The sequence below is a fragment of the Marmota flaviventris genome, chromosome X, assembly GCF_047511675.1.
Source record: "Marmota flaviventris isolate mMarFla1 chromosome X, mMarFla1.hap1, whole genome shotgun sequence".
NCBI classification, from domain to species: Eukaryota; Metazoa; Chordata; class Mammalia; order Rodentia; family Sciuridae; genus Marmota; species Marmota flaviventris.
This window is the reverse complement of record NC_092518.1, coordinates 25,762,766-25,785,317: the sequence shown is the minus strand read 5'-3', so window position 1 is coordinate 25,785,317 and position 22,552 is coordinate 25,762,766. Positions and strand designations below refer to the sequence as shown.

The following is a 22,552-nucleotide window of genomic DNA, read 5'->3' as shown; positions in this document are numbered from 1 at the left end:
TAACAATTTCAATAAAAATAAATTTTATTTTTAATATTAAAAAGATCTGTAATTAGTGGTAATCCTATAATTAAAATGTATGGAACACAGTAGAATTGGATATGAGCATACATGTCTGTATTTATCTATAAACATATCTGTGTGTGTGTTTATGTGTAAAAATTTAATTTTATACAGTTCTTACATGGCAAGTAAGATTAGTTAAGAAAAATGTTTGGCATAATTGAAAAAGGAAAAATCATGCATCACTTGGAGAATTAACAATAGGTTACTGAAATATTTCTAATAGGCTTCGAATGTTGACATTTTACTTTCTCTATTTCTTTCCACATTCATGTTTTGCTTTATTTAAAAAAAAATTGGTTCTGAATTTTCCTCTTTCTGCACAAGCTATATTTACTTGCCTGAGAGCACAGCATATACCGATGTTAATCAAACTTTAGATGAAACACCTAAAACCAAAGAAAAGAATCTGTTCTAATTAAATAATAAAGTAACCCCTACAGGTTTAGACATGTGCCTTCAGGTGTAGGAAGGAAAAAAAAACTTAATGAATATAGTAGTTTTATGCCAAGAACATTTCCCTCGTGCACTTGTGTTTTAATAAGCTAGAATGTAAAATAGCAAAAGGAGCCTGGTTTTTATGATGATATTTATTCATAAGGTAGTAAGTCAGATATGATAAAAATTTCTTCAACTTCAAGTTGCTAGAGTTGGGTGAGATTTTAGTCAGTGAATTTAAAGTGAAGTTGTGTTTTCTCCATGGTATCTCACTGGAACTTGCCTGTTCCCACAGGCACATCCTGGTTGAGAAGAGGACAGGAGAAACCACTAGAATATACATAGCAGTAAATTCAAACTAAAAATAATATTACAGCCATACTCCCCATAAGGGACTCCTGGCATATGTAATTGATTTAGCAAATTTGTCAAATGTGTATAAACTGAAATATGCTTTGAAATTAATTAATACTTCACTAAGTTTTAAGGCAATTTTTTGACCCTTTCCCTCTGACATATGGGTACAACTCCTAGAAAACTAGGTCATATCTTCTGAAAATATTTCTATTTTCTTTAGTACTTATGACCTCTGAAAGCTTAGACCTTTTCTTCTTGCTATTTCTAATTGAAATGTTACTGTGGTGAATTTCAGAACTAATTCTCCATTAATGCTACTTGGCACTTGTAAATTTGTTCTTTTCTAATAATATGGTAACTGCATTCTAAGATCAACTTATAATAGTAAAACAGGCCTTCTTCTTTGGAAAATTATTTTATCCTTAATTAATGATTGTAACAGTCACTATTACCAATTTCTGATTCTGCAACACTTGAAATTGGTTCAATGAAATGATACTTTGTAAACATGAAGAAACTATAATAATTTGGTACTTTCAATATGGAAGATGGAAACTGTTATGTTTGTGGGCTCTTGTTAATTATAGCTACCTTAATAAGGAAACACAGTCCCATGGAAGGTAATGGTCCCAGTAAAACTGTGTAAGAGATAAAATAGAATTGCCCCTGTAAGATAAAGCTAAGTAAAAAGTTACTTTTTGAATTTTATTTTTATATTTTTATTATTGAATTCTCATTCCAAATATATTCTAAGATACATGGTGATATTAATCTTTAATTTTAATTGTGAGCAAATGAAATGAGTCTGTGTAGAAGAAAGACTGTTTCATTAGCTTATTTCAAGTGTTGTGTTTAGATTTTCTACTTTGGTCTATGGAATGAATAATGACTTCATTTATCAAAGAAGCAAAATGCTATACTTTATTTTTTAAAAATTTGTTTGAGTATTTAAAAGTTATATTTTTGTATTTTATATATATGTAAAATTTTGGAGGGGGTACTGGGGACTGAACTCATGGGTACTCAACCACTGAGTCACATTCCCAGCCCTATTTTGTATTTTATTTAGAGACAGGATATCAAAGAATTGTTAAGCACCTCACTTTTGCTGAGGCTGGCTTTGAACTCATGATCCTCCTGCCACAGCCTCCTGAACTACTGGGATTATAGGCATGCCCATCACACCTGTCATACTAATATTTTTGATAAAATAACTGTACCTAAATATATTTCTTGCTTTGAAGATCAAAATCTGTTCATCCTCCATTTTTAAAGGAAAATGGCCTATTCCTCCCATTCTCCTTTAGCAGAAAATTTTAAGTTAAGTATCTTATACTTGGGTCAAGTATATTATTTCTCCCCTATTGAGAAATAAACTAGACAGCACATATGGTTCCATTTGATCTCATAGCTTTTGTTTACCCAATTACAATAGCAGTAAAATCAGCATATACATAGTGACATATTTGAGCCTTAAAGGAAGACGAGATCTACCTAAAGACTAAAGGTAGTATGTAGATTTCACAAATGAATGAGGAAATGTACATTAGTTATACATTTTTTCTCATTCATAGTTATATACTTAAAATGTTCAATTGAAAAGTTCATGTATGTATATGTACTTGATAATGTAATAATATTTTTTAAATATGGCAGGAATGTACATAGTTTTCTGGGTATTATTAACATCATTGATTGGATACTTACTCTGTCTTAACATTTACTACCTTATATCTTATCTTCATAACAGTCCCGTGAAGTAGATATTCCTGTTTCACAAATGAGAATTCTGAAATATGCAAATTTAAATCAGTTGCTAAAGTTAACACAATGCTATTAAGCAATAAAGCAGAATTTCACACCCAGGGTGGTCTGTCTGCAAATTTCACAAATTGCACGACCTTCTTGTTTTACTACTTACTTGCTATTTATCAAAAAGTAGGTCTTCATTTTGAAAGGAGAGAGTTTGGGAGTTCTAATTTACAGAACATGTTCCTATTAAAAGGTATAATACTATGAACTGGATACCAGTTCTTACATATTAAAATAATCCTTTGGATGAATAAAATTTGAAACTGAAAAATTAAGATCATGATATCTCTTTGGTAAGTGTTACAGGAGGTAAATTTGACATATCTTTTGCCTTAGAATTTAGTGTAGTTTTGGGGTAATAACACCATTATAAATTACTGTGAAATAAATTCTTTAAAACAGTATAAATAGAGTGTTAGGTTAAAGAGTACAAAGTTTCTGTTAGGCAAGATAATAAGTTCTGGAGATCTACATAGCATAGTCAGTACAGATAACAATAGTGTATTTATATACTTACAATTAAGCATTCTTTTTTGACTTTTTATTAGAGCATTATACTTGTACATAGTAATTGGATTCATCCTGACAATATCATACATGGATGGAATTCAATTTCAGTTCAGATGCCCCCCCCGCCCCCCGCTTTTCCTTCCTGTCTTCCTCTGTTCTTCTTCCTCTACTCTATTAGACTTCCTTTTGCTCATCTATTTATTTATTTTTTGATTGGGTCTTTTTACTTATACATAAAGGCAAAATTCCCTTTGGTATGATTTTGTTAAATTCACTTCATTTTTATATTCCCTTCCTTCCTTCCTTACTGTTATTCTCCTTCTTCTACTCCACTGATCTTCCCTGTACCTTTGTAATATTTGATCCACTCTCCAACTGGCTTCTTTATCTTATTTTACTCTAGCTTCCACATGAGAGAGAGCACATTTTACTTTACCTTGTTTCTCTGAGTCTGGCTTATTTCATTTAATATGATGTTCTCCAGTTGAATCCATTTTCCAGTAAGTGCCATTATTTCATTTTTCTTTATTGCTGAATAAAACTCCATTGTGCATATGTACCATGCTTTTTTAATTCATTCACCTCTTGGCAGGCGTCTGTGTTGATTCCATAACTTAGCTATTACGAATTTTGCTACTTAAACACTGAGGTGACTGTATAATTTTGGTATGCCAATTTTAGATATTTTGGATCAACACCGAGGAGTGGGATAGCTGGGTTATATGGTGGTTCCATTCCTAGTTTTGGAGGGAAGTCTGAATACTGCCTTCCAGAGTGTTTATACTAATTTATCCCACCAACAATGTTGAAGTGTACTTCTTTTCTATCTCCTTGCCAGCATTTATTGTTATCTATGTCCTTGATCATTGCCATTCTGACTGGAGTGAAATAAAATCTTAGTGCAATCTTGATTTACGTTTCCCTAATTGCTAGAGATGATGAACATTTTTTCATATATTTCTTAACCATTTGTGTTTTTTTCTTTAGCGAAGTTTCTGTTTAGTTGTTTTGCCCATTTATTGTTTGGGCTATTTGGGGTTGTTTTGGCATTGAATTTCTTGAGTTCTTTATATATTCTGCATATAATCCCCTGTCAGATGAGTAGCTGGAATTTTTTTTTCTCATTATGTAGCCTCTCTCTTTACTCTCTGAATTGTTTTCTTTAGTGTGTAGAAGCTTTTTAATTTGATAGCATACCACTTATTAATTATTGGCTTTATTTCTTGAGCTTTTGGGGTCTCATCGAGGAAGACAGATGCACCTATATGAGGAGCATTAACCCTATATTTTCTTCTAGCAGTTGCAAGATTTCTGGTCTAATTTCTAAGTCTTTGATCCATTATGATTTGACATTTGTGCAGGGTGAAAGATAGGGACGTAAATTCATTTTTTCACATATGGATACCCAGTTTTACCCAGCACCATTTATTTAAAAGGCTATCTTTCTCCATCTTTGTCAAGTATCAGACGGCTGTATATATTGGTTTTGTTTCTGTGTCTTATTTCCTATTCTGTTAGTTTTCATGTCTATTTTGATGCCAATACCATGCTGTTTTTACTACTATAGCTCTGTAGTATAAATTGAGATTGGGTATTGTGATGCATCCTTCATCACTTTTTTTTTGTTCAGAATTGCTTTGGCTATGATGGGTCTCTTATTCTTCCAAATTATTTTCAATCAATTGGGAATGGAAAATTTTGACTGTACCAGGGAAAGAGAATGAAGAAGAGGAGATAGAGAGGGCCAGAACCTAGTTATGAATGAAACAGCAATTATGAGATCAAAACAACTTGAAACCTCGTATAATTATGTCCCCCAAAAGTCTGATAAAGGCCAAATAAAAACAGTGCAGGAAAGAGCTATTAATGATTATATATATATATATATATATATATATATATATATATATATATATATATATATATAATTACATATATATACATATAACTTTATGCATTAATATATATTCATATAACTTTCCATATATACATACCTATCCTCACAATCAGTGTATAGAGAACCACACATACTCACATACACACCAAAATCATGCCTAATGAAAAAAGTGCAGAATAGCACAATACAATGCAATGATGTTTGAAAAATTTCCAAAAACATTTAAATTTGAAAAGAGTGACAAATGGTAATAAAGAGAAAAAAATAAAAGAAAAAATAACAATAAAAAGAAAGAATCTTTAGAGGCATAGGGCTTGTTTGCAATGCCACATTCAAATCTGTTGGTAGGGATGGATTTTCATTCTTTATATTTACTTTTAACTCTGTTTTTTTGAGTCATTAACCTAGCTGCCCACTGGGTATAGTACCTCTTATCTTCTAATATCCCAATATAGGGTGGGAAAGCCTGAGAAGTCCTGATGAATTGTGTAAACCTTAAGTGGGTGTGATGTAGAGTTCGAAGTTGGAATTTCCATTTATTGGAATTTGCACTTGGGTGGGTTTGAGATTTATTGATGGGTATTTGAGATTTGGTCCATGCCCTCTATTTGTGGGGAGTTACCCATCTATGCTTGACTTCTAGATCTCTAAGGCCTCTTGTAAAATCTACTTTTAGGGCATAGGAATTAACCCTCTACAGGTTTCACCTTTGCTGCTATGAGTGAGAGCTACCAGGTATTCATCTTGAAGTGCCAACATGCTGTATGGCTGCTGTGTCTTCCTAATAGGTCCTATGGGGCACCAGCAACAATGGTAGTATTCTCCCTTGGGATCCCATGGCTGAATGTATCAGGCAAAATTTTCTTTTTGCCTGTTTCGTTCTTTCTGTTTCAGGTACCCTCTGGGAATTGGTAACTTCCTTTATGAAGTCCCAGTCCCCTGTCTGTTCACAGCTGCGCAACCTGCACAGGGACAGATTTTCAGCATCTGGGAGCATTTTCTGCATCTGCCAGTGTGTTCTGTGCCCAAAGAACTCTTTCTGTGCTGTGCCTGCGGAGCACCCTCTTTGCACACCGAAGGGTTTACACCAGAACCCGTGAACTGCCTTCCACTTCAGTGGAATGCTTTCCATGCTTGGGAAACAGCATCTGCCCCTGGGGTGAACAGTTTTGGACTTGTTTTCACTGACCCATTCCCCCCTACCAACTCTGTGTTTATTAATATCAGTCTTTCTCTGCAATCCACAAGTTTTCCCCAAGTCAGTTTTTCTTTATTTTTAAAAATTCCTTTATCTATTGGCCACACATTTCTTTTGTCTGCCCTCCCTACTCTGCTCACCTGCTGCTGCTGGTGGCCAAGCTGGTGTTTTTTCAAGGTATTATTTAGTATGATCAAATTACTGAATTTCTGTGGTTCCATGGATTTTTGTTACAGTTCAGTATTAATTTTCAGTGAAATTTCTTAGTTACTCACCTCATTGAGAAGCAGTTTTCCTGCTTTGTAAGGCTTCTGGGAAGTGGTTCCTTTTATCTATTCTGCCATCCTCTTTTCCCTAAAGTTAAGCATTCTTCTGAACAACAACAAAAACAATGAAGAAGGAGAGAGGAAACTTTCTGAGGTGATGCATATATTTATGACCTGGATGGTGGCAATACAAATGATGGTGTTTCATGTTGTATATGGATCCCCAAATTCATCAAGATGTGTACATTAAACATAGCAGACTTTTAATGTTAATCATGCTTCAATAAAGTAGTTGTGAAAAGAGTAAAGAAAAATATATAAGAGTGGTAGTGTAGTTCAGAGAGTATTTATTATTTAAAAATAGCAACATTAGAATCATTCTCATAAAGAAAGGTATATCTGGAAATATAGTATTTCAAGACAAGAAATAATATGAACAAAACAACAAAGAAAAAAATTGGTGAGGAATACTTTAGTATGCTTATGGAAGTCAAGAGAAATTCTATTTTGTTTTGAGAGTGTGAGGTACTCATCAATATATAATGAGAAATAGCTATGAATATAGGATGGTTGAGAAAATGCTGCTTTAAAAGATTAGAGCAGGTGCGGTGGGGCATGCCTATAATTCCATTAGCTTTGGAGGCTGAGGCAGGAGGATTACCAGTTCAAACCCAGCCTCAACAATTTAGCGAGGCCCTAAGCAACTTAGTGAGATCATATATCACAATAAAAATTAATGAAAGGGCTGGGGATTTTGCTTACTGGTTAAGGTCCCCTGGCTTCCATACCTGGTATTAAAAAAAGAACATTGGGTCATTTATGAATCCTTCATTTGAAATTTAAATAATCCTCAGAAATATTAGTAGAACTGACTAATAATAACATACTTTATGCCTGAAAGGACAGTATATTATAGGAGAGATAGGATTTCTTGTCTTTCCTGAGATCGTGTTTACTTATTTGAATGTAATTTAAAAAATGAAAACAAGCAAAGGTAATATAAACACCCATTGTTCAACTATATTATTGCCTTGTATCTTCAATTAGAAACATACAAATTAGAATTCCAAAGTCTTAGCTTCCTCTTTTTCAAAATGAATATAATAGTATCCACCCCAAGGTGTTGAGAATATTAAATATTGCCTTCAGTCTGAAGTTCTGAGTAGAATGCTTAGCATATGACTATGGCTGTAGCTTCTTTTGTTGCTATTTCTGGGTAAAAACTTCCTAAATCTATTACATGTGTTTTGTGTGAATGAAGAGTAAGATATTTCTCCTATTACTCATTTAGACAATAAATTAAAGTTAAGATTTAGAAGATGAGGTCTTTAATTTAAACATAGCATCTTTATTTAGAGTATGTACTAGAAAATATCTAAATTAAGATGAAATTATATCCCTAAATTTAGTTAAGAAGACCCATTAATATACCAAGTTCTCAAAATGTATGTTACTTAAACTTTTAACTACTTGAAATTACTTAATTTTGACTGCTGAGTCTTTTTCTGTAGATAATTTCTCCAAAAGTTTCTAATATTAAAGGTAATATTATAGCTCACTAATAGCAAACTATTTCTGCTACTTTGTGGTATTTTTACAGGGTGCTAATTGTGCCAAATCAAGACATTGAATTTGTATGATTTTTTAGGTTAATATTAGCATAACCTTGCATTGTTTTTTTAATCAGAAGCAGTGCAAGAATAGTAAATGCTAAATATTTTTCCAACATGACAGAACTGTCAAATATCACACCCTTTACATTGTCATTGGTCTGCTGGGATTTTGTGGCAAAGATGTTTATAAAAGAAAAGGGCAAAAAAGGGAAAAAAGAACAAGAAAAAGGCAAAGTAAACTAAATGAATTACCAGGTACCCCTAATATTAGACACACTTTTTCTTTCATTGTTATAATTAGCTAATATACTAATTGAATGTCAAGGGGACTTGAGTATATTGATCTGTACTTATTTGAGTACTAATAAATTTATATCAGTGGTATATATGGTGTTTTTCCATAAACCAAAATTATATGATTAATAATGTTCCCCTAAGACTCTGAAATGTATTTACTCCAGGTTCCTAATAGGTTCTTATACTTGTTTACATGAATGTCTTATATTATATTATAAGACTTATATTCAAAAGTCTTCATTATTCTAACGCAACTCCAACTCATTGAAGAATCTTATGTGTTTTGACTTCCTCCTCTAAGATTTGCATACTTTATGAAAAATGGACCACTACACTATCCATTTTAGATTCTGACCAAAGATACATGCTTAATGGAGAGACCATGAAAGTTTTTTAAAAAAGTTTTAGAAACAAAGAATTTAAGATTTCTTTTAATATTCTTAGTGATAATCTAAAGTGATTATGAGTCCTTCTGAATAATGTTATTTATCTAACATTATAATTACTATTCTTTAAAGTAACACTATTGAATTATTTGGTATAAGATGAATTTTATCACTATGGTTTCAGTCTGAAATCCCCATTTAAAAAATCATAGTTTCTAAGTAACCATGAATCCTCATAACTTCATTAGACCTTAGCAGGTTTGTGCAGAGTATATTATTCTTTTTAAGATGGCATTGAACTTCCCAATTTATCTACATTTAAAATCATTCTGTGTTTTTTATGAATAAGGGCAACAATTTTTCTGAAAATATATTAACTTCTTTGGGAAATGATTTCTGACATACAGAAGATATTTTAAAAATTATTTACAAATTATGTACAGTTTTAAAATTTGCATATCACTAATGGTTACTAGTATTAGTAACACCAAAATATTATTGCCATTTGTAACTTAATGTATATCTTTATATTCCTTAAAATGATGTGTAAGGTAGGCAATCTTATTCTTGGTTTCTCTGCAAGACAACTGAGACTTAAAGAGGTAAAACGATATACCCAAAGCTTCTTGGCTCTTAAGTGGAAGATATATGGAGTCTATGAAAATGATATATGGGCCTTTTCATTCATTCATACCTTTATAAGATATATTAAACACTTATCATGTGCCAGAAACAGTGCTTAGTATTAGGAATTCAAAGGTATATAAAGCATATTCCTTTTTCTAAAAGTATAGAGTTTTTTGAGTAAAACAGCCCTGTAAATGCAAATACATATTTAGAACATAAAATAGTATGTTATTAAAATTGTTTCCAAGTGGGGAAAATGAAGGCCACATAGAATGATGTGGCATTGTAGGATATAGCAAAAGGTCAATAATAAAAGCAGAGTTTGGCTTGTTCTGGAATTTTTGAGATAGTCAATATTTTGAGTATAGTATTCATGATTGATTATGTGAATGTCTGTATTGGGAACAGAAGGAAGGAGGAATGGCAGTATAGAAATTAATTAGGTGGTAAAAACCTGACAGTATGGAAATTTATACTGCAAGATGTGGAGGAAAAGATGTTAGGGTTTCCATGAAAGGTCATGGGAATGGGGCTAGAAGGAAGCAGGCAAATTAGAAAATCAATTCTGATTTAGAGAACTGTATATAGAGACAGGAATGGTGAAAAAGAAAGGGAGGAGTAAAGGATGACCTGAAGACTTCTGGCTTGGAAATCACTAAAATTAAAAATAAAGAAAGAAAAAATTCAAATTGTTGACATATTGGGGCTGAGAGGGTAGTTCAGTGGTAGAGCATTTGCCCAGAATGCATGAGTCCCTGGGTTTCGTCTCTAGCACCATAACAAAAAGTGAAAAAAATAAAGAATTGTTGACATATTATGTTTGATATTGACATAGAGTGTACTGGTGAGGACAGTTCACAGAAAATTTAGACATTGAGTTTTGGTAAGGGTCAGAACTAGCAGCTGTATCCTAATAAACTTATAAATCACAGGTTGATAAACACCACCCCACAGAACACACTTGACTCACCATTTATTTTTGGAAAATAAAGTTTTATTGAAACCCAGTCACACCTATTTGTCTACATTCAGTCTATGGCTGCTTTTGACCTATGACAGCAGATTTGAGTAGAAACAAAGATTGTATGAACTTTGAAGCCTAAAATATTTATTCTCTAGACTTTTTACAGATAGTATTCACTAGTACCTGCTGTAGATTTTAGTTAAACCTTTGAGAGTGAAAGAGATTCTATGGGGAAATATCTGAACAGAAAAACTAAAAGGTTCACCCACAATAACTAGATTTCTTTCTGAAGAAAAAATTGCCTGTCTCTTTTAAGCATGGCAAAAGAGTCCCCAATGACTGAAAATAGGTCATATTAAGTGTTGATGTGGGTAATACAGTTAAAAAATTCTATCTGTTCATATGGCAAAAAATAAAACGTTATTATGAGAAACAAGAGATACAAAATGTACAGAATTTTAACAGTGAAAAAAAAATGGAATAAAAGCATGAGAATGAGTTTCTAAACTAAAAAATTATATACTGTGAGAACTGGAAATCAAAGAATTACTCCAAATTCCTTTGAAGTCTGAGAACGAGGCTCACAACCAAGGAAGGATTAGGGATCAATAAAATAAACAGGGTGTTACCCAATAAAATGTCAATCCAGAGCTATAAAAATACCATCATTGGTTATATTGAAAACAGTAAAACTGAAGGAGAAAGCTATCAGTTTATACCACTATGTTTCATTCTTTGCCTTACTCTGTAAATACTTCAAATTATAACATTTTTATTAACAATGAAAGCAGAACTAGTAGAGTGGGGAGATTAGAAGTTGGGCAAAGCCTGTACTCATTTTTAATTTTCTACTGTGTATACTCATTATTTTGTATTTTATATATATATATATATATATATATATATATATATATATATATATATATCTTACCTAAAATATTAAAATTGAATTTTCTGCTTAGAAAAATATACATATATTTCTATTTCAAACAATATACATAAAGATCATACAACAAACTAGCAGAAACTATATTAATGAATATTGGGTAATTAAAGATTGCTTAAACAAATGTAGAAATCACTAATCATAAATAGAAACAATATACTGAATCACATTCTATATTAATATATTCTGTACATCAAAGGACAGCATTAGAAGAATAAAAATGAGTAGAAGATATTTGAAATATGCTTATTACAGATGAAGTGTTTATATCTGTAATTATGAATATTTCCTATAAATTTTTAAGAAAGGAACCAACAGTAAAACAGAAAAATGGGGGGAAAAACTCCTGAAAAGTCTTAAGTGACAAAACAGGGCTTGTGGACTGCTTCTAATATTTTAAAGTTTGACCTGGATGCTGTTGATATAATGTTCACTTTATAGGGAAAAACTAATGTTTTTTTTTTTTTTTTTTTTTTTGCTTCACAGTAATACTTAGACTTTTTTGATTTTCCCAAATAAGAAATTCAAAGAGCTAATAAATACACAAAAGTTTCAAAGTCCCATTAGTATTTATGAACATACAAATTAAAATTAATATTAAATATCTCCATATACCAAACAGAATGGTTGAAATTTAACTATGATAATACCAAGTGCTGGTGAATACTGCCAGATGCTCTGTTAAAAAATTTGTATATATTTCTTCATTTCACCCTCATAATTAACCTTAGGAGATAGGTGTTATTTTTAGAACCACTTTTTAGAGACATCATTCACCTGCCCAAGGCCACGTGATAAATGGTGGTGTCTTCTGACACCAACAACCTGGGTTGTTGATCTACCTGTTTGAAAAAGCACCAGGATGGGTTCAGTCACACAACTGTGTCCAGTGGTGGCTATGAGGCACAGCTGAAGTGGAATCTAATTCTACATACATGCATCCAGGCCCAATATGTAAATTATGTATGGACTTTCTAATTTAGCCTAGAAAGCTGGAGTAGTGACTTAGAGATGATAAATAAAAGGAGTCTGTGTGAAGAATGAGGAGCATTGGAACCAGGACCTGTTGAAAAAACTTTGTAACTACTAGTACACTTAGTATTTATTAAATATTTTATTCCTTGGAAAATGGTGTGGGGTATATTAGTCAGCTCTTTGTCACTACAACAACATACTGAGCCGGGTCAACTTTATACAAGGAGTTATTTAATTCATAGTTCTAAAAATGCAAGAGCATAGTACCAGGACCACCTTGGCTCTGGGGAAGACCTTACAGCTGTGTCACATCATGAAAGCAATATGTGCAGGAACAAGCAGTTTTATCACCAGACAGGGAATCAGAGAGACCTGGGTGGAGCCAGACTCAGGCCTTTATAACAATCCTCTTAATAGAACTACCTTAGTCCCTGCTAAGAGTAGGGCCCTCAGTGAACTCCTGCTAGGCCCCATTTCTTAAAGGACTCCCACCTCAACATCACTTCCAACACATGAACCATTAGGGAACAAACCACATCCAAACCATATTGGGGAGGAAACAGCAAGGTACTATGATTATGGACAGAAAACTAATTTAATTTTTATTTATCAGTACCTGTACTACAGACCATGAGACTTTAGCCAAAGTTCTTCCCACTCACCTAATCAAAGATGAAATATGTAGGAAGAATTAGTCAGCAACCCAATGCTGAATTTGCAGACCTAAGTGTAAAGCCACAATGGACATGTCAGAAGGCTACTAGGGTGTTATTTATTTAAATTTATTTCTTGGAATTGAACACCACATTAATGGCCTGAAAGTGTTAAAGTATGTCCCATAGTACCTAAATTACTCCCTAAATGTAATTTATGCTTGAGAATAATCTGACTAACTTGATTTAGAGCAGCAGGAAATAAGTTATGCTGCACATAAATGAAGCAGCAGTGTAATTTTAAATACTGCTTGCATAGTGAATGAGAATTTTAATATTTGCAAAATTTTAACATCACTTGATTTATTATCCATATGTTTATACTGTCATTTTTTGTCCTTTATTTAGTTTGGTCTACATTTACTCTTACTGCCAGGAAAAAAAAATCAAACTTTTTCCCCTAGAAATAATATAGAAGGTAAAACATTTATTTTTCAGAATGCTGTTTTTACTGTCTCTGTTTCTAGCTATTCATGAGCCTTTTTCCTCAGTTATAGACAGTTCAATCAATGGAATGAGGGGAATTTAGGGAACAGTGACAGATTAGAGATTTAATTTATAAATGTAACATTGTAAAACCAACAAAAATTTATACACATTCATTCAGAATCTTCCTTGGTGGAGAAGAGTTTATGTTTATAAGTAGTCATGATAAAAAATGTAGATTTAAACTCTACTGTTAACAACACATATTAAATGCTGAAGAGTATATTTTAAAATTTTATGTGATGATTCAAATAGAGTATTATTACTCACATTAAATGTCAGCATGTGTAAAGCACATGCTTTTATTCTTAATATTTTGTTTGAATAGTTACTCATTTTAACAGTAATTTTAATAATAAAATTAAATCAACTTCACAGTTTTCAAAGTTTTAGCAGCTGCATGTTATAGTAAACACTTTATATATTTATCAAGTGACATTCTAAGTTATTTATATGAAGTCTTTCAGGATGCAAAGTTTTGGGTTGCTGGAGGTGGGGAGAAGAGAGCAACAGGAAGGGGGGCATTTCAGGAATATGTAACTGATGTTACCAAATCCTGAGGCAAAGCAGGAATTGAGAGGATTGCAGACAGTCCTTTGTGGCTGGAAAACCCATCCTGCTTCACATTTTGGACCCGGAACAGGTGTGTGAATGGAGTGCCAGGGCCCTTAGCCTGTTTCCCCTTTTCTTCCTAATTCTAATTCTGTGTTTTTTAAAAAATATTTTTTTTTCTAGTAGATGGACACAATGCCTTTATTTTATTTTATTTTATTTTTATATGGTGCTGAGGATCGAAGCTTATACCTCACATGTGCTAAGCAAGTGCTCCACTAACTGAGCTACAACCCCAGCGCCTAATTCTGTCTTAATCAACTGTATGAAACCTAAAGGTTTTTCTTTTCTTGGATGAATACAAAAGAAACATAAGCTGTGAAGAGGATTAGGGAGTAGGTTAGAAGGAGGGTTGTGCAATCTGACGGAAGATAGCAATTGCCAGTGTGATAAGTGGTGGAGGGATGTATCTGTGCAATAAGTCTGAGGCTAGAAATCTTTGGGGTATGCAGCAGTCTGGAATGAAGATTGAGTGTTAATAGCACATTTGTTGGAGAAACAGTTAAATTCTAGTAGCTGAAGGTGTTGGCAATGCAAGTAGCTGACAGGTGGTTGGATGGGTATAAAGGAAAAGCAAGAAGGGAATCAATGACTGCTAGAAAAGTGGACTTGGAAATTGTGAACAACTAGTAACTTCTCTGAACTCAGGTTAACTGCTATCTATTTCTCATACTGTAGTAACAGGAGGAGAGTTGAAAGTAGCAGTCATTAGCATCTAAATTCTTTTAAAATTATTTTATTTTTCTGATTCTCAAATTATAAGAACATATTACATAAAAACTAGACAATAATAAAAAATATATAATGACAACTGAAATCAACTCTAGTATCACCAAGATGGAACAATGGTGACTATACTTTACAGCTTTTTAGATTCTTACTCAACAGCAATATTTCACTCCAAAGATATAAGTGCCTGTAATACATGCATTATGCAGTTCTTTTTTAAAGGAAATAAACTCTTAGGATGTATTCTTAGGTCATGTATTGTATATTAAATACCACTGAAAATATAATAATGGTAAATTATTTATAAACATGAAAAACATTCCCAGTGTCATTTTATTGCTGGAGGATATATCTTATTTAATTAACAATAGAAAATAATTAATTATCAAAAGCAGATTCTTATTTTTAAACCAGCTGTAATTACAGAATACCTCTTTGGCTACCAATGGATTTATTAAATGCAATACCTGTCAGAATGTGATGTACATGTAAATATCTTATATTTTATGTAGATATAATTAAACCTTAGGTAATTAAAAATAAAGGAAAAAAAACCTACCAGTCTAATTCATAATTGTTTAACTGCTAAGGTGGAATTATATTCCAGAAAAAGGAAATTCTTCCTAGAGAATATGTAAGGTAGTATAAAGGTGGCATGTAGACCAGAGATATCTGGTCTCCTACTCTACTATTTAATACTTGTTTTTTTTTTTTCCTAATCTTGTGGCAAGTTACTCCACCTCTCAGTTTTCTCCATTGGAACGTAGGAACAATAATTATTATGTTGTAGGGGTATTTTAAGTGTGAATGAAATGGTGTATGCATAGTAGATTGTAAGAACAGAGTGTAATGCCTGGTTCACCATGCCCTTCTGAAGAAACCAATAGGTTGATATAGCTGTATTTAAGTTCTAAAGATATTTGAAATTCCTAAATGAGAGTAAATGTCTGAAAAGATGTCATGGCATTGAAAAGTATAATCCAATGTACCTTAAGACTAAAACGCAAGGAAATTTGGTAAATAACTGTACTGAGGCACAGCACTACACACATGAATTGTAAGGATGGGTTTTGGTTTAGCGCTAGCAGGTTATTTTAGGATAGGCCCCAGAAGACCCGGTGGATCATGTGCCCCATGAGACTACAAGTGTTACTTTATAGCCATAATTTTCACCTTGAATTTATATTATAATTACCTGGGTGCTTTTAATATCACCAATGTCAGAGTCCCACCTTCAAAAATATTGCTTAAATTGGTCTAAAGTAGAGCCCCAGGAACAGTGTTTTGTTATTGTTGCTATTTTTCAATGCCCAGGTGATTATTATATGCAACTGTCTTAAGATAAATGTGAAGCCCTGGTTTGTGTGATTTCAGCCTTAGTTCATTCTATGAACAGAAAATGACCAAATATCTTCTTCTTCATATGCTTTTCATATGAAATGTCAATACATTGCTTTGTACTAAGCTCCTTCAGCATTCTAATTTAACATATTTTTATTGATTCTTTTAAATTAGTGACAGCAGAATGCATTACAATTCATATTACACACATACAACACAATTTTTCATATCTCTGGCTGTATATAAAGTATATTCACACCAATTTGTGTCTTCATACATACACTTTGGATAATAATGTCCATCACATTCTACCATCATTACTAACCCCTGTCCCTCCCTTCCACTCCCATGACTCTGCCCTATCTAGAATTCATCTATTCCTCCCATGCTCCCCCTCCCTACCCCACTATGAATCAGTCTTCTTATATCAGAGAAAACATTCAGCATTTGTTTTGGGGGGATTGTCTAACTTCACTTAGCGTTATCTTCTCCAACACCATCCATTTATCTTCAAATGCCATGATTTTATTCTCTTTTGTTGCTGAGTAATAAATATTCCATTGTGTATACAAGTCACATTTTTTATCTATTCATCTATTGGACATCTAGTTTGATTCCACAGTTTACTTATTATGAATTGTGCTGCTATAAACATTGATGTGGCTGTGTCCCTATAGTATGCTGTTTTTAAGTCCTTTGAGGATAGACTGAGGAGAAGGATAACTGGATCAAATGGTGGTTCCATTTCGAATTTTCCAAGAAATCTTCATACTGCTTTCCATATTGGCTGCACCAATTTGCAGTCCCACCAGCAGTGTATGAGTGTGCCTTCTTCCCCACATCCTCGCCAACACTTATTGTTGTTTGTATTCATAATAGCTTCCATTCTGACTGGAGTGAGATGAAATCTTAGAGTTGTTTTGATTTGCATTTCTCTAATGGCTAGAGATGATGAACATTTTTTCATATATTTGTTGATTGATTATATATCCTCTTCTGAGAAGTGTCTGTTCCAGGCCTTGGCCCATTTATTGATTGGGTTATTTGTTTTTTTTGTTTTTTTTTTTTTTTTTTTTTTTTTGTGCTTAGCTTGTTGAGTTCTTTATACACCTTAGAGATTGGTGCTCTATCTGATATGTGAGAGGTAAAAATTTTCTCCCAAGACGTAGGCTTTCTATTACCTCTCAGATTGTTTCTTTTGCTGAGAAGAAATATTTTTAGTTTGAATCCATCCCATTCATTGATTCTTGGTTTTAATTTTTGTGCTATAGGAGTCTTATTAAGGAAGTAGGGGCCTAAACCAACATGATGATTAGGGCCTACTTTTTCTTCTATTAGACACAGGGTCTTTGGCTTAATTCCTAGGTCCTTGATTCACTTTGAGTTGAGTTTTGTGCATGGTGAGAGATAGGGGTTTAATTTCATTTTGTTGTATATGGATTTCCAGTTTTCCCAACACCATTTGTTGAAGATGCTATCCTTTCTCCAGTGTATGTTTTTGGCTCCTTTATATAATATAAGATAACTGTAATTTTGTGGGTTAGTCTCTGTTTCCTCTGTTCTGTACCATTGGTCTACCAGTCTGTTTTGGTGCCAATACCATGCTGTTTTTGTTAATATTGCTCTGTAGTATAGTTTAAGGTCTGGAATAGTGATGACACCTGCTTCACTCTTCCTGCTAAGGATTGCTTTATCTATTCTGGGTCTCTTATTTTTCCAGATGAATTTCAGGATTGCTTTTTCAATTTCTATGAGAAATGCCATTGGGACTTTGATTGTAATTGCATTAAATCTGTATAGTGCTTTAGGAATTATGGTCATTTTGATAATATTAATTCTGCCTATCCAAGAGCAAGGTAGATCTTTCCATCTTCTAAGGTCTTCTTCAATTTCTTTCTTTAGGGTTCTGTAGTTTTAATTGTATAGATCTTTCACCTCTTTTGTTGATTCCCAAGTATTTCATTTTTCTTGAAGCTATCCAATTTAACATATTAGAAGAAATAACAAAACAATAAACATGAAACGAATAACACTTATCACCTGGTTGAGATTAGTATATATTAGTTGGTTAATTGCTTGTTGACATCTGAGCCTACAGTACAAATTACATCTGTCATTTTGGATTCTTTATGATGTTAATGAATAGACAATTTTGAGTCAAGAGTAATATTGAAACTGATAAATTTTATGAGGTATTTGGATCCAAAAATATTTTGAAATTAAATATATAGCTTGCAAATAATTTATTGTAATGTTTAAATAATTTAATATTCTTGGTATTTTATATATATATATATATATATATATATATATATATATATATATATAGAGAGAGAGAGAGAGAGAGAGAGAGAGAGAGAGAAGTTAAATGCTATTACTCCAAAATAGTTGTCTTTTTCTTTTATTCAATTGATAAATATATACAATTTTACCGAGAATATAGTCTTTAATTTTAAATGACCCTTCCTACTCAATGTCAATTATTATCTATTAATTGAAACTGAAATCTACAAATGGAAGAAACTATAAAAATATTATTTTTGTCAATAAAAAATTATATGCTATGTCAACATAATTTGTTTTACATAATCCATTTTTTGAATCATATTTTCTACTTCTAGGCAATTTGACAAATCTGTTGAAAAATGGCGGCGTTTTCATTATGACATGAAGATATTTAACCAATGGCTAACAGAAGCTGAACAGTTTTTCAAAAAGACACAAATTCCTGAGAATTGGGAACATGCTAAATACAAATGGTATCTTAAGGTAAGTTTGGGGTATTTCTTTTTTGAATTGTCTATCTTCACCATAATGTCATAAGTCTTTATGTTCAGGTTGTGAATAATGACCAAAATTTATAATTCCTGACTTTTGTTATCGCTGTAAATACTATAAAAATCACCACAATAATCATGTTGAGAGACTGTTGTGAACTTTTTGTGAAAGGATGAGGGAGTCATCTTAGACAGCTGGTTTATCTGATGAACTTCAAAGTGTAATTGCGTCTATGTTGCAGGGAATCGTCTTACAGCCGAGTATACATACTATGGCTTTAGGACAGTGTGTGTTTTTGCCTTATTTTGGAACCTGTCCAGGATGAGAACTTGTGGTATACTTAGCAATAATGTGGTTGCTAGAAATATCCATCATGATAAAATTATAGTTCTGTTTCCCTAAAGACAATTTGTGGTGATGCAGCAATATTTCTATATATTCTATTGACAAAATGCCTTCTGAGATAGACCAGAGGCCAAAACAATGCAGAGTTAATTGGTGGTACTTATTGACTTTTTTATGGTTTATGTTAATGGAAATGCAACATATGGATTATAACTAGTGTATAGTTTAATTTCAGTTTGTTGTGTGTTTTGAATATACAGATAAGAATAAATTATATAGTGGGGGATATAATTTACTTGATAAATTATATAGTTTAGGTGTAAGAAACATTGTGTTTAGTATACCAAGGCTTAAGTATTTCTGTAGCATTTTTAGCTCAAGTTGTTCATGTTGCAATTTTCAATCATCCAGACTTGAATTGTAGCCAATTTTTAATGCCAGAAAATACTGATTAAGATAGATGAAGACAAAGAAAATGGTATTTCATTGAATAGTTTAGGCATTTAAATATGCTGGATTCATAAAAGCAATATGATATTAAACTTTACCATTCTCCATTCTAAAATAGTTTTGCATAGCAAACGTGCCTTCTGATATCAAGTATTTAAACATTCAAACATCTATGTATGACAAGCTATGGAAACATGGAAAATGAATTTTTAAAAATATTGTAAAATTACATTTCCAATATTATAGAATTTTATGCCTCTTATATTTATGTCCAATCTATGATCAGTTCCACCTATTGGGTATTTTAAACATCAGATATTATATTTTTCATGTCTTAGAATTGTGATTTAGGTATGTTTGTATCTAACTTCCAGGTGTCTATTCAACATGCTTAGTCTTTCCTCTACCTTCTTGAGAATATGGAATATAGATGTTAATGATTATAATGTTATTGTCTAATAATTTTATTATCTGTGTCTACTTTGGGTTAATTTAGTTGATCTATTTTCTCCTCATTATGAGTATGTTTTAGTGCTTCTTTGGATAACTGGTAATTTTTGATTATATGCAAGACAGTGCATTTTAACCTTTTGAGTGCTTGTTATTTTGGTATTCAAATAAAAAAATTTAACCTTTATTCTAGGATAGTTAATTTAGTTGAAAACAACTTGATATTTTTTAGATATTTATTTTATACTTTGTTAATTGTGACTAAGTAGATCTAATGTTGTCCCACCACTGAGGCAAAGCCCTTCTGAGTGTTCTGATGCCCTATGAATAATGAGGTTTTCCACTGTGACTGGTAGCAACAGATACTATTACCAACCAAATGTGATTTTTGGTGATTGTTTCCTTTAGTCTTTTTATATAGTTCTTTCTCTAACTTTGGGTAGTTTTCTCACATATATTAGCTGATTATAACTCATCTGAAGACAGGAAGGGAGCCCTCTGCAGCATCCCGAGTTCTCCCTCTATGTGTCTATCTCCTTTCTATACACCCTTGACTTCCCTTGAACTCTAAGGTTTATTTCCTGGACTCGGAGAACAGGAGGCTTTGTAAGCATTCTCTCCTCCTTTGTGTTAATCTGGGAATCTCTCTAGGCAGATGCTGGGGCAATTGTAAGGCTCACTTCATTTGCTTCCAATCTCTCTTAGATCAATGTCCTTTAGTGTCTTCAAAACCACTGTTTCATACATTTTTGTGTGTTTTTCAAACAGGAAGTTAAATCTGGTCTCTTTTAACTTCAAATTGGCAAGAAGCATGAATCCAAACCATTTTATTTTGATGTCATTTGATCTTCTAATACATTACTACTATACAATCTTGAAACTTTATAGTAATTTTGCATTTTGGAGAATATTGAAAAGTCCTCATTACTTGACAGTATAGTTTAGTTGCAATTTATAAACATTTATCAAAACATTACTTAATTGGATAAATTTTTATGACTCTATTTTATTTAGCCTATTTCTTTGTCAACCTAGATGAAGTAATAAAGAGAATTCTAGATACTTAGGGGAAATTTCTTCTAGCTACAGGGCCATGGATAATATGACAAATCCTCCAATAAAGTAAGTAAAGTAAGTAAGTAAAAAAATCATGCACATGTGCACACACACACACACACACATACACACGACTGAGGTTATATTTCAATTCTGAGTAAATTTCCAATAAAAGGTCCAGAGAGACACGGTAAGATACATCTATTGATAAGGTAAATGGAAGGTTTGGAATTTTCAGTTGTCTTGGCTAACATCATTATTGATAAATAATGAATAGAAGAGAGAGTTTACATATTTGCTATGACATTATTTTCAAAACAGATTATATATGATGTATATGGTGCAACAAATCTGTCTGTTAGCATCTTACATATTTGTTGGCATCAAGTAGTAATGGTTATTTTGAGGAAAAGTAACCAAGTAGTCCATATCCTAAGCAATCATATACAGAGGTATATTGGACTTTGAAAACTTATATATATATAATTTTCAGGAAAGAAAAAATTTCTAGATATGAAATGAAATAAAATATATGTATATGTTTTAAGCTTGTCCACATGTATTTCTACTGAACTGCATTCGATTTATTATTTTCAATTTTAAATAGAGAAATCAGTATTTTTGAAAACCAAAACCCAGGAGGCTGGGGGTATGGCTCAGTGGTAGAGCTCTTGCCTAGCACATATAGGTGCTAGGTTTGATCTTCAGCACCATATTAAAAAATAAATTAAATAAAGGTATTATGTCTATCTACACCTAAAAAAAATAAAACAATCAAAACCCAGAATGATCAAAAGTTAGAGGTTAGCCTCAGTAACTTACACCCTCAACAACTTAGCAAGACCCTGTCTCAAAATAAAAATGAATAAAAAAGAGTTGTAGCTCACTGGTGAAGCATCCTTGGGTTCATTCCCCAGTACCAAGAAAATAAAGAGAAATCAGTGCCTTAACTGATACTTGGTATTGTCATTCAAAATAAAGTGACTGTCAAAACCAGAAAGGTGGTCTGCTTCCATGTAACTCAATTATTTCTTCTCTGTCACAAGTGAATGATAAAATTACATATATAAATTAATATTTTCTCAAGCTATTCCAAAGCAATATGTCATATTACTGTGGGGAATCTCTTAAAAACACCACATTTTTTGTAACTGAGGTAATATCAATCATGTGATATGCCATTAAAATTGATTAATGAAAAAATACTCAGTTATTTCTTCATATTTTAATGTGTTTATTCAAC

At 32.3% G+C, this 22,552-nt stretch overlaps 1 protein-coding gene across 7 annotated transcripts in view; it reads left to right on the top strand.

Moving 5' to 3' along the window:
• Dmd (dystrophin) overlaps window positions 1–22,552 on the top strand; it is a 2,062,171-nt gene that overhangs the window by 922,138 nt on the left and 1,117,481 nt on the right. For all 7 annotated transcript variants that reach the window (XM_071606751.1, XM_071606753.1, XM_071606749.1 and 4 more), the window contains one exon: window positions 18,852–18,999. In XM_071606751.1, the coding sequence (XP_071462852.1) occupies window positions 18,852–18,999 (148 nt within the window). The remainder of the gene's footprint in view (window positions 1–18,851; window positions 19,000–22,552) is intronic.